At 39.0% G+C, this 12362-nt stretch overlaps 1 protein-coding gene across 1 annotated transcript in view; it reads left to right on the top strand.

The window, feature by feature from the left end:
* Positions 1–12362, top strand: part of ror2 (receptor tyrosine kinase-like orphan receptor 2) — an 83158-nt gene that overhangs the window by 53111 nt on the left and 17685 nt on the right. The window contains exon 2 of the mRNA XM_084105486.1: positions 2043–2123. Within this exon, the coding sequence (XP_083961612.1) occupies positions 2043–2123 (81 nt within the window). The remainder of the gene's footprint in view (positions 1–2042; positions 2124–12362) is intronic.

The raw sequence follows: 12362 nt of genomic DNA, 5'->3' as shown, positions 1-12362 counted from the left end.
TGTAAATGCATTTATCGTTCATCAGGTGGAAAATCATTGAGATTCATCAAATCATTTAAATCAAAATCAATGAAATATCATTATAATAGTGAGTCCAACGATTATCATTCCTCTGTGTCGTTACAGTTATAGCTGTGGTGATGACATCCCTGTTCTCATAGAATTAGAAAGATTATTAAAACTTTATCGCAATAGTGATTGTCCTCTAGAGTTTCTCATTTATGGGGAGACATGATGTGGCCATCTACATTTTTATGACAAATTAAAACTATTTTTTTAATTTTTTTATTTTTTGATAGTGCAGGGGTATTTTGAATTTCACATCAGTTGAGCAAGAAATATGCTTTATGATAATGCCTTTCCAGACCGGTTCTGCTGCGGTTCTCCATTAATAATCCACTAATGGATTCTTGAAAAATTAGTACATTCAGAAAGCATCCGTTTCTGCTATGTGACTCATGCCTTTGGATTGTGCAAAAGTTTTAGGCATTGGAGTGTTTGAAATAATTTATAGGTGAATTAAACTTCTCAACTACAAGAAAAATGTGTTTTTTAAACCCTGGTGTGGGCTCTGCCCTAGCCATTGCCGGCTCTGAAAGACACCATCTGTGTGTGTTAAGGCAGATAATTATTCAAGATGCCATAAAATAGGCAGAGTTTAAAGTCTTAAAGAATCAATGTTTGTTTAGGAGAGTCATCAACTTCATCAGGATCCTCCTAATATTTGCAGTTCTTTGTTTTAGCACAGATAAATGTTAAAAAGTTAATGTATATTTTGCATAAATAGTTGGATGACGTGTCTTTCGGCACCTTTACACACGCCCAAACCCAGGATGGGATCATTTTCACGACTGTATTGCAGGACGTTTGCGGTGAAATATGACCCATCTAATGTCTTCCATGTGGTGTGTTTGTTAGGACTGTGTGGATGAGTCCTAATCACTCACTAATGGTTCAGCTGGCAGTGCATTATGAAATACAACTCCAATACAGCAGTGCTAGACCAGCTGTTTATAGCATGCATAATGTGGTCTTCAGCGCACATTCTCAGCTTTCTTTTATTTGAGGATAATTTGCCCATTATGAAAAAAAAAAAACACAATTTAATTTATTGGAACAGATTAAACAAAGAAGTAATTGAGGGTGCGTTGCAACATTATGTTAACGGAGCATAAATTATGCTCTATGTTTCTCATATGTAATGGTTCTCATGTTGTTTTCAGTCTCAGAAGGAAGTCATTTCACACTGTTAAACAAGGATGTAATTTGCCTTTAACCACATACAGTGAGCTTGTTAAACACCGGCCCGGTTACCATCTGAACTGCACTCATGATGGCTGTGTGATTACTGTAGGGTCTTTATGTAGCATCTCAGAAACCACAGCGTCAGCAGGAATCTGATCTCAGAGGGTTTATGATAAATATGATGCTCTTTTTTGAACAGATGAAGGATGAACTAAATCGTTTTAGATAAAACATGCAGGCCTGAAGCCGCCTAAAGTTGCTTTTGCTTGCATAACATCTAGGATAATGGGAATTTTTCAGTGTAGAGACCCTTACTCTCAGTCTGATGTTTTCTTACTCATATTTTCTTTTTGTTAGTGCAAAATATGATCCAAGAGGAAAAGAAGAAATCTTTGAAAAAATAAAAAAATGAACATGCCAATTTCTTGGAAATATGCATGTCTTGTATTCATATTGGTTTAATCTGTATTACACTACTTAGACTTTTGATTTTATATGCCTCACAAAAATACTTAATTCAGTTATTGACTATGTAGAAAAGGTGGTATATTTTTTTAATAACCCATTTAGTTGTTGTGTATTTGTATTGTATATATTTTAGAACTACGAATTCTAAATATCAATTTTACAAGTTACTTCTACTGTGTTTATCAGAACAGATGCTAAAGTTTCATAATTGAATTATACTGAAGAAACGGGCGGAATATTTGATGTAATAATTTGAGAGCGCATCTTGTTATTCCTTGGTTATTTGCGTGCCGGACTCTCCTGCTCACAGTCTGCTCTCTGCTTCCCAGCGTCCGATGTGAACCTGTCGGAGTCTGGAGAGGTGGAGGCTCTCGCTGAGGCCCAGAGCGGAGGACTGCCCACAGCTGAAGGTACTGAAGGCCTCATTAAACCCTCATCCCGAGATTAACGGCTCACACTAACACTGGGGATTTATATTGCCTTTTAATGAACATGTTCTAGTATTATGGTGCAGTTTGACATTATCACAATCGCACAAACACCCAATTTGGAAAATTCAAATCAAAAGTTTGCCCCAAAATGCCAATTCTGTGGTTATTTACTGATGTACAATTTCTGTATTGTTTAAGCGTTATGATAGTTAGCTCCATCTATGAAATATCTTTAATATCCCACTCACATAGCTGTATATTAAACATCTAATATGTTCTGATTGGCGGATTTAAGACCTTTTTACACCAAGAACGATAACTATGTTAGCGTCCACACTAATGAGCGCTAACATTGTTAATTACTATATAAGTGTGGCTGCTGCTTTAAGCTCAGGCTCTTTAAAGTCATGTGGATTCTGATTGGCTGGCCAAAAAAAAACATTTCTGAGGTTGTGTTCACACTGGTAGTTCGGTTCACTTGTTTCTTTCGGTCCTATAAAATTCAAATGATAATGATACATTAGTATTCACATTGTCATTTTTAACACCGAACTTAAAGATAGAAAAAATATATATTTTGCAACTAAACGTACCAAACATCCAAAACAAAGCTGTGTTTGGGCTAAATGCGCTCGTTGGATGTGCGTAGCCTATATATGATGGTATTTTGACCATCTGAGAACTCGTGAAGAGCTTATAAAATGTGTAAAGGAGTCAAAACAGCGGCAGGAATCACACACACACACACACACACACACACAAACGAAGATCTGCTGCGAGGAGTCGAGGTTCTGACGCCTGTACTGAACTGTGATGGGCAACATCGCAACTCTGATGATAAAAAACAGCTGTGCTTAAGCATTCTGTCCTTTTTAGGGTCTCACCGTGTGACATCATGTCCTGTTTTTGGTTCGTTTAGATGTCTTTGACCCGTGTTGAGTTCATACTTCTGTTGAACTGCACCAGACTTCATTTGTAAGCGGAGTGAGACCCATCTTTTCAGCGTCTCGGTCCACTTGTTTGGTTCAGATGGCAGCGTTCACACTTATTTAAATGATCCACACTAACAGAGCAATCGCACCAGAGATCACTGAGAGAACACACACTGACCCTGCGTCCAACTGTCCATACTATCCATCCTAAACAGTGTGTGAGATTACAGTACCGCACCGTAACTCTGTGACACAGTGTCCATTAAATACTACATTTTATGGCTTGATCATATGTCTTGAAGCTCGTCTGCTCTTCTGCTACACACTCAAAAGTATGCAGTTTTCCTCACAAAAAGAGCACATACTTCAGGGCGTAGTATAAGTGTGTGAACTGGGCCGCAGCGTGAGAGTAATGCTAATGATATCTTTCCTCTGTGATGTTATCGCTATAGCAGTGGTGTGGACTCCAGAACGCTTATTAAAACTTTATCGTTAGTAAACCATAGCCTTTATTTTAGATGTGCTGCATGCTGAACTGAACCTCTTCGTCTCTGCTGAAGCTCTGGCTCTATTCTCCATTGGTCTTATTCAGACTGAGGTCTCATATCCGGCTATGATTCACATCAGAACCAATGTGACTTTAATAATTAAAATCAATGGAAACCGACTCATGATGGGTGTTCATGATAAGGCTTGGCTCCTGAAATGCGGCCTGCTGTGTGGAGCAGGAGTGTGTGTGTGTGTGGAGCAGGAGTGTGTGTGTGTTTCTGCTCTCCGAGTGCATAAATCTGAGGGCTTCAGGAGAACCCAGGGCTTTGCTCTGGCGCAGCGCTGCAGAGAGTGTGTGTGTTGGCCGTGGGGTCTGGGGTCGAGAGGAGGCAGTAATAGTTTTCAGAGAGTGAATGAGTGTATGAAGGGCAGCGTTTTTAAACCATGCATTACCAGTATAAACTCGTAGCAAGATAAACATTCACAGCGGCTGCAAAGCATGTTAGTAAGCAAAACTTAAAAATGAATTTTTATCTAAGCAGGCGCATAATAAAGCGTCGTTCAGTAGAATATGTCTCCCTATTCGATAACAGTTGTGACTGTTAACAGTGTTCCTCGACAAGACATTTTGTTAATTATTTGCTCTGATTGGTCAGATGACCCAGTCTGTTGTGATTGGTCTACTCTTCTCTGATTGGTCAGATGGTCCAGTCTGTTGTGATTGGTCTACTCTTCTCTGATTGGTCAGATGGTCCAGTCTACTGTGATTGGTCTACTCTTCTCTGATTGGTCAGATGGCCCAGTCTGTTGTGATTGGTCTACTATGCTCTGATTGGTCAGATGGTCCAGTCTGTTGTGATTGGTCTACTCTTCTCTGATTGGTCAGATGGCCCAGTCTGTTGTGATTGGTCTACTCTGCTCTGATTGGTCAGATGGCCCAGTCTGCTGTGATCGTCTACAGCAGGCGTTCTCAACCCTGGTCCTCGAGGGCCACTTTTCCTGCAGAGTTTAGCTCCAACCCTAATCAAACACACCTGAACCAGCTACTTAAGCTCTTCAGGATTACGAGAGAGCTACAGGCAGGTGAGTTTGATCTACAGTGTACAGCACATGTCGGAAACTTCAGCTCCATCCGGAGGCTTCCTAATGCTTACCGATTGTTGATTAACAGAAGTAGACGTGTTTGTGGGCTTGTCAAGTTGTTCGCTAACCATAATAGGGGCACTTTAACACACTTTTAAACCGGCTGTGTCGTCGCCGACACATACCAGCAAGCTTTATTCATTTTACCGTAACTCTTCAACCGTTTGCACTATCAAAACCATTCAAATTGCCCCTGACAGTAGACAACATGCGTTTTCGGCAATATACGGTTTATTACAGTAATTTCATGCTTTCCGTCAGCAAATGACAGCAGCTTTCGGGCAGAGCAGGAAGGAAGGATTTGAACAGGTTAGAGTGTTTTGGATTGCATAAAATAATAAAAGAAACTAACAAATACATGGCGAAAGAAGTGTTAGACAGCAGAAGAGGGGATTGGGATGATTTTTAATGAACTTGGGAGGTGATTGGCCGTTACTCTTTCACATATCTTAGCATGTGGTGTGTGCATGTGTATGTGTGCATGCCTATGTTTGCATGCATTTGTATGTGTGTGTGCGTGTGTGTGTGTGTATGAAAAAAAAGTGTCCTTAATGAAAACTGTGCAACCCAATGTCACAAAAAAGACTTGTATATATGTATTATAGTTAATTTTTCAACTTTAAAGTGTTAGTTTCTTCTGTTCGTGATTTTTCTGTTTTTTTTTTTCTAAATAAAAATCAGTAAATTTATTCTTGTTTTATTTTTATTTTTGTCTATTTAAATTATATTAACAAACTCACCACACACAGTAATGGTCAATAACTGTAATTTGTTGAAAGCTAATTTTTTTCTGAAAAAGATGACACATGAAGATAGCACATTGTTTTAGAATTTTACAGTCAAAAAATCAGATTATGTGAGAAACACCTATTTTAGCTTCTAAAGGGTTAACACACTTTTTAAAAGTGCACTTTGTAATTATGTCAAATTAAAGTAGATTTTAAATAATTGTTTTAACCTTTTGCAATTAAGTGTCCAAAACATTCAGTTCAAACTTAAGTATTCTTTTATTAAAATATATTATTTCCATACTATTTTTAAAAGTATGCTAAAGCATACTTCTTTTTCACAAGGGTGTCTGGCTTCAGGCCTGCATATTCCTCCATCATTTTAATAACATGTTTGGGATGTTTGATCAGTAATAACTTGGCGACGTCTGCTACAAATAGTGTTATATTTAAGCATCCACTGAAAACAACTATAGACAAAAAAGGATTTATCTTTAAAATTGTCTTAGTGATGCATTGCAAAAGTTTTCTTTCATTCGCCCTTAAAATCCCCTTTATTCATCTTAAAATATTGAAACTGTAAATGTAGCATTTAGTGTGTCGTTTGAAGGCCAGAGGCTGGTTATACGGAGGGTTATAGTGGCCTGCCAGCACTGCTTGCGTTGTTTATCGTTCCAATCATGGCCGGCCACAAATAGTCAAACCCACTTAACCTCGCCTGCGAGATGCACTTTCCAAACCTGAGATGCAGAGAGAGGCATACGAGTTTTAAAGTGTTTTTTAATAAACGACTGCATGACATTTGAAATATATACTTGAGTCGTATTATTTTTTTATTGTGATTTTATTATTATTAATTCAATAATGTTGGCATCTGAATCACAGCACACAACTCCTATTGTTTTACTCCAACTTTTCCTGGTCTGACACAAACGAATGCTTTACTTTTGTACTGTTCACAGCACACTGTGACCCTGCGTGATTGCAAGTACAGCATCTTCACAATAGGTGCAGACTTGTACTTTGTTTAGTGTGCTTTCTGTGATTCAATTGCACTGGCACACAGAGATAATGGACTTGTGTAATATTATTTTCACATTCTGCTTGCTGTAACATGCTGACCTGAGCCGAGTGCAAGTCTAGCCGCCACAGACGGTGTTTGGAGAGCGCTGTGCTTCACTGGTGTGGAACACACTCATGTACAGTAGTAGACTCTCTCATTATGTCACGTCTTCAGAACGTCATCTGAGCATGATCACAACACCCTCGCTCATGTTTCCACACCCATTATAGATAGCAGTGCCTGTAACAACTTGCCTTTACCACTCGCTCTTTCTCTCAGGCTGCTCGTGTTTTACAGCATCTCTTCACTTTCTCCGTTTGGGTGTGCAACACAAACGGGCCTTTCATGCCTCGGCTGCTTTACAAATCTTCTGTGATGTGATGCAGATCTTGTCAACGCTGCCTTGTTTTGCTGGTGTTTTTTGTGCGTGCGGTTTTGGCTTATACCTGTCGTCTTTTGTTGACTGTTGAATTATTTGCCTCAGGATCATTATGGTTTCACGTTGTTCCTAATTGAATGGTGTTTCTAGAGAATACTTTGGTTTATACAAAAAAAAATTTGTTTAACCTAATTTAATCTATTTAATAGATTAATAACTGATAATAGTTTGAAAGTTTGAAAAGCCCATTGGCTAGGATATCCATACAGTGCATCATGTGATTTTTCTAACCTCTTGTCCTCCATATGCACGCTGAATTTTTTGCTCTGATTAGTTGATCCTGAAGGTGGCGACACTGACAAAATCGGGAAAACAAAATACTGGAGAAGGCAACAACAATAGATGCCTGCATTTACGAGCGCTTCTGTGAGGGGATGAAGACATACACGCAAGTCTAGTTTAAAAGAGTACCAAGACATTTTTATCCGTCATGACTTATGGAGAGAAATACGCTAGATGAAGATGAATCTTTGTAGTGTGCATGTGTCGAGCACACTATAAACTTTGAAAGGCCACACGTTTGGATGCGTTGCCTAAAAACTGTATACTTGCTCTTGTAGTCATTCATGCGTGGGTTGGACAACTTGGCAACTGCGTGTCAACCCATTTAAGGCTACATACCACCCTTATGATGGCTGTGGGTTGTGGAGATATGATCTCAGATCAGGTTCAGGAGCGCAGCACATTTCATGTCTGCTTGATAAGGCTGAGGTCTGGCTCTTGCGCACACGACTGTTTATTTGAGCTCCGTCTGGCTCTGTACATGCTATGAGCTCACACTGTTCAGGCTGAGGTTACCCAGGCCCATCGCCTCTTCTCTTTGCCCTTTCGCTGTCACCTTCTCTGTTTTCCCATCATGCAGTGTTGTTGCATTTCTCACTTCCACACCATCGAGTCATCTCTCATGTCTTTGTGAAGAGGAGGAGGCCTCTGACTCACCGGGGCCAGACACTGCTATTTTAAAACTAACTACATTCCTTGACGCACACATTGACAATACAATCACCATACATATAGACCTCTTTTTCACCTAGCTTTTAAATCGCTAATTCGAAAGTAAAAGCGAAAGTCACATGTGCACGGCCGCACGTGCATTCATAACGGTGCGGAGCAGAACGAGCGTTTTCAAATAATTCCCATGAAAGTTGAGCTTCTATACGCTGATTTCACGCAGCCGTTATTTTGAAATCGTAAGCGAGGCTCCGGTGGGAAGAAAACCGGAAGTGTCGCCTTTAATCACAGGAGAGTCGTGAATGCGATGGAGTATTGTTGTGTTTAATGATGTTGTGTCAATTCTAAAACTGTACATACATTTATTTCATATTTTAGACTATAGGGGAAAGTGGGAAGTTGTGCCAGTTTTTACTCAAAGTGACTTTAAAGTGAGGCCATGGCAGTAATGCCTTCAACTTAAGGATGTACATTTCAGGATGTGGTGCATCCCTGAGAACAATAACTTTGGATCTGAAATAAATTGTTTCAGAAATATAGCTCTTGGGAAAAAAGTGGTCTCATGGCACAACTTGCCCCTGGTGCGGGGGAAGTTGTGCCTTTGGGGGAATACATTGGGGGTAAATTGTGCCAGTGATTTCTGAAGTAAAACAGAACATTTTAATGTTATGAACCGTAATGCTATATGAAAGCAAGATAAATTCAATACAAAATTACTAATTTAAGATTTAGATATTGTCACCCTGGAATACCATAGCATGCGTTTTTCCTACTATGGTCAATTGCATAGGGATTTTGTATTGAACATAACTCTGGATCACAGTGTCATAGAGACAAGGGGGCGGGCTCATTTTACTCAGACGACCAATCAGTCTCTTAGGATCATTGTGAAGCTATCAAGCTACGCCCTAGCAACCATTTAGAGCACCATAGCAACACAATATATGATATTTGTGAATCCTTTCAGGCAAAAAGGCTTTGGCAATAGATGCCTGTTGACATAGCGCTGTCTGTCAATTATGTAACATATAAGAATAAAGTGACTAGGCTAATTTCTAAACATCCTATTGTGACATAGGCCACTTAAAAACGGAATAAAACTTCTCTTTAATAACATAGTGCAAACTCAAAACTGAAATCAGTGTTAGCTAAATTAAACAAATAGCAGGCAGGCCTAAGTCAAACAATGATGAGGCATGCCCATCTCCTTCTACTTCTCAAGATTATCCCCTGTGAGTATGTAGGTCTAGGTGGTCTGGATCTGGCACAACTTAACCCAGGCCCTTTGGCACAAATCACCCCAGACCCACAAGTTTGAAAAACTAGCATGATCCAGCAGTTAAGAGCTAACATCATGCTAACTGTATAGACTCATTGTGTAGCCTACTAAAGCACTAAAACATGTGTGAAATGTTTTCAAACTTGTCTATAATTGTTCAGACACTACAATCAAAAAACCTTAATCATAGAAATTTTACCTTGAAAGGGAAAAAACTGTTTTTTGCACTAAAATGTGCTTAACTCTCATGCCATGTGTCTCTCTTCTTTGGAGGATGAGTAAAAGTGATTGCTTTTCAAAATGATGTGGTCACATGTAGGCATGGGAACCGAGAACCGGTTCTTCTTCAGAACCGGTGCCCAGTGAATCGATTCCTTGGAACCGTTAGTATGCCTGCTTAACGATTCCGCTTATCGGTTCCGCTCGTTCAAATGTGACACGACGTCACACACGTGCTGCGTTGTTTTGGTTCAGAACGTAGCAAACACTATGAGCAAACATGGCATCGAGGCAGAAGCGCTCTGACCGCGTCCTAACTACATGCGACGCGACGGCGCGACACGCGATAAAAAGTATCATTTTCCATGTTAATCAAAGTTTAACCAGCCGCGACACGCGACGATTCTATTTGAAACGAATCCTATTTTACTGCGACGTCGCGCTGGAACAACAATCTCAAAGTGTGGCAATGATAATATCAGGTACTATTTTTGTGCTTTATTTAATGTTAAAAGCGTGTATAATGTGACTGAATATCATTTAGTGCTCCCAGCTGTGTAGCTGTAAAAACAACAATGGATAAGTCACATCAGATCTTGAAATTAAACAAATGGAAACAAAAACGTTCAAAATGTGAAGAAAACCTGTGTATTATTTGACAAAGATTGTTTTAGTAACTCAATAGCCTAATCCAAATGAGCACTGTTAATATTCCAAAAGACACAAGCTCTTCCTAAACTGTTTTCAGTCTGTGTTTTTAGTTTTTATGGCACATAAATGGCAGTTTTATTTATTTTTTTGTCCGGACCAATGAATGTGAAAATTGTCAATTTCCTAATCCTAAGGCACTCTTCTTGATAATCTTTCAAGGCACACACTAGTGTGCCATGGCATACTGGTTGAGAAACACTGCCCTAGGCTATAGGTCCCTGGACTTTACTTTGAGAAGTAGCTCACCTACTTTTAGGTTTGTTCTGAGGTTGCTACACATAATTTGTGTATACTCTGTGCTGTGTCTTCTGATCAGATATTAAAGCGAGTTAATACAAACAAATTTGTACTTATTCCCTCACCCAATAAGAATCGATAAGAGAATCGATAAGGAATCGGATCGATAAGCAATATCGATAATGGAATCGGAATCGTTAAATTCTTATCAATTCCCATCCCTAGTCACATGACCAATTTCTTCTATGGTTTTCCAGAAACAAGGGTGGAACTACTTCTCTCCCCCCCCCCCCCCCCCCCCCCCCCCCGGCACAAATCACCCCACTCTCCCCTATACAGTGAAATTCATTTATAAATAAAATATTTTTTTTTATATATAATTCAGAAAGTAAAAAAAGAAGCAGGAATGAACTATATACATATCCTATATTGGATATTAACATCCAATAGTGTAAATCGCGGCAGCAGCTTCAGGTTGAATTGAGCAGATGCGTTCAGTTTTTAATTGTAGTGTTTGTTCTCTAACTGAACTAAGTAAGTTTTATTACTATAAAAAAAGGTTCAGTGGGGTTCAATAGGGAACCCTAGGGTCCTCGAATCAATTGTTAAATAATGCTTAATGCCAAAGAGGTGTTCTATATATTTCTTAAATGATTGCAGAATACTTTCATGTTTTACAGTTTTTTTCCTCAGTATTTAACAGAATTTTTAGCCTAATCACTGTCAAGCTAAATCTTCCTCGACAGACATTTATCTAGCTTGAAATTTATTGAGATTTACAATGCAGAGGGTTAAAGAATGGCGATATAGAGAAAGATTGCAGAGTCTTTGAAATAGGGGATTTGCAATATACGGTATTGACGATAACCGTGATATTCCAAAAATTAAATATTGATATTATAAAATGACATGATAATATTGTAAATATTGGTTGACACTCCAACATAGTAGGCGGCGCTATTGCACCTTAATGCTGGTTGCCACTAGACACTGACAAGACAGTGTGTTGCTGTCGCATAAAACCATGTCGGAGAAGAAAGGTTGTCTCGCCAGTGTGTGTGTGTCTGTGTGTGTGTTATATTCCCCAGTCTGCAGGAAACAAACTCTTGTTCCACTTCCCTAAACACATATTTTGAGCGATAACATTTTTTGTTCTGAAAACACAAAGTAAACAAGAAAAATTTATTTGATAACATATTTTTTTTTCTCCAAACTTAATATTTCAATTAATATTGTAACTGTGAATTCTTGTAGCCACGCTATTCAAAATATATTGTAAAAGTCCTACTTTGAAATGATGTTGGGATGTTTTATGAACTCCTGTCCTGCACATTTGCGAAGCTCTGCTCTACCCAAAATGAATGGCTTTTTCAGGGTTTGTTTGCTACATTGCTTAGGTCTACAAATCATAGGTTCGCCAAAACAAACAAAACCCCTCCTGAGACATTCCTTTCATCCGCAGTTGTCAGGATGGGACCACTCAACAGAAGATGTTTGTTTTGAGCTGAAGCTGGCGTTGTTTAATCCAGATGTGCTTTCCCTGAGTTGAGTAGTTCATTTCAGATTCTGCCATCTAATGCAGGGGTCAGACCTTGACCGGCCGGCTCCTGTTTATCTTCTCCATTCGAAAATGAGACAAAAACTTCAACTAAAACAAACACAAATGTGATGTAGCAAATTGAAAATTCTTGGTCGGAAAGCAAAAATCCTGGAGCGGCTCATGCAAACAAAATTTTGAGTCTGTTAATAAAGCAATATCACATGAGCCAGAGTTTTAGTAGTAGTTTATGTGAATGAAAGAGGTATTTCAATAAGAAAAAGACGAGGAGTGTCGAAAAGAAGCTCTTGTTTGTGGACCTACTTTCTTACGCCGCAGATTCGGGATCTGCCAACCTAGTTCAAAAGATGTCGTGTTATTAATTACAAAAGCTTCTGTTATTAATTTGAGAATGTCACATTACAACTGTGGTTTCTGAGGAATTGCTGGCGTAAGGAGAGGCCGCATTTGCACAACATTTCAATAAATA

The sequence above is a fragment of the Abramis brama genome (genome assembly GCF_963993115.1).
Source record: "Abramis brama genome assembly, chromosome: 25".
Lineage (NCBI taxonomy): Eukaryota > Metazoa > Chordata > Actinopteri > Cypriniformes > Leuciscidae > Abramis > Abramis brama.
This window is presented reverse-complemented; position numbering and strand designations above follow the sequence as displayed.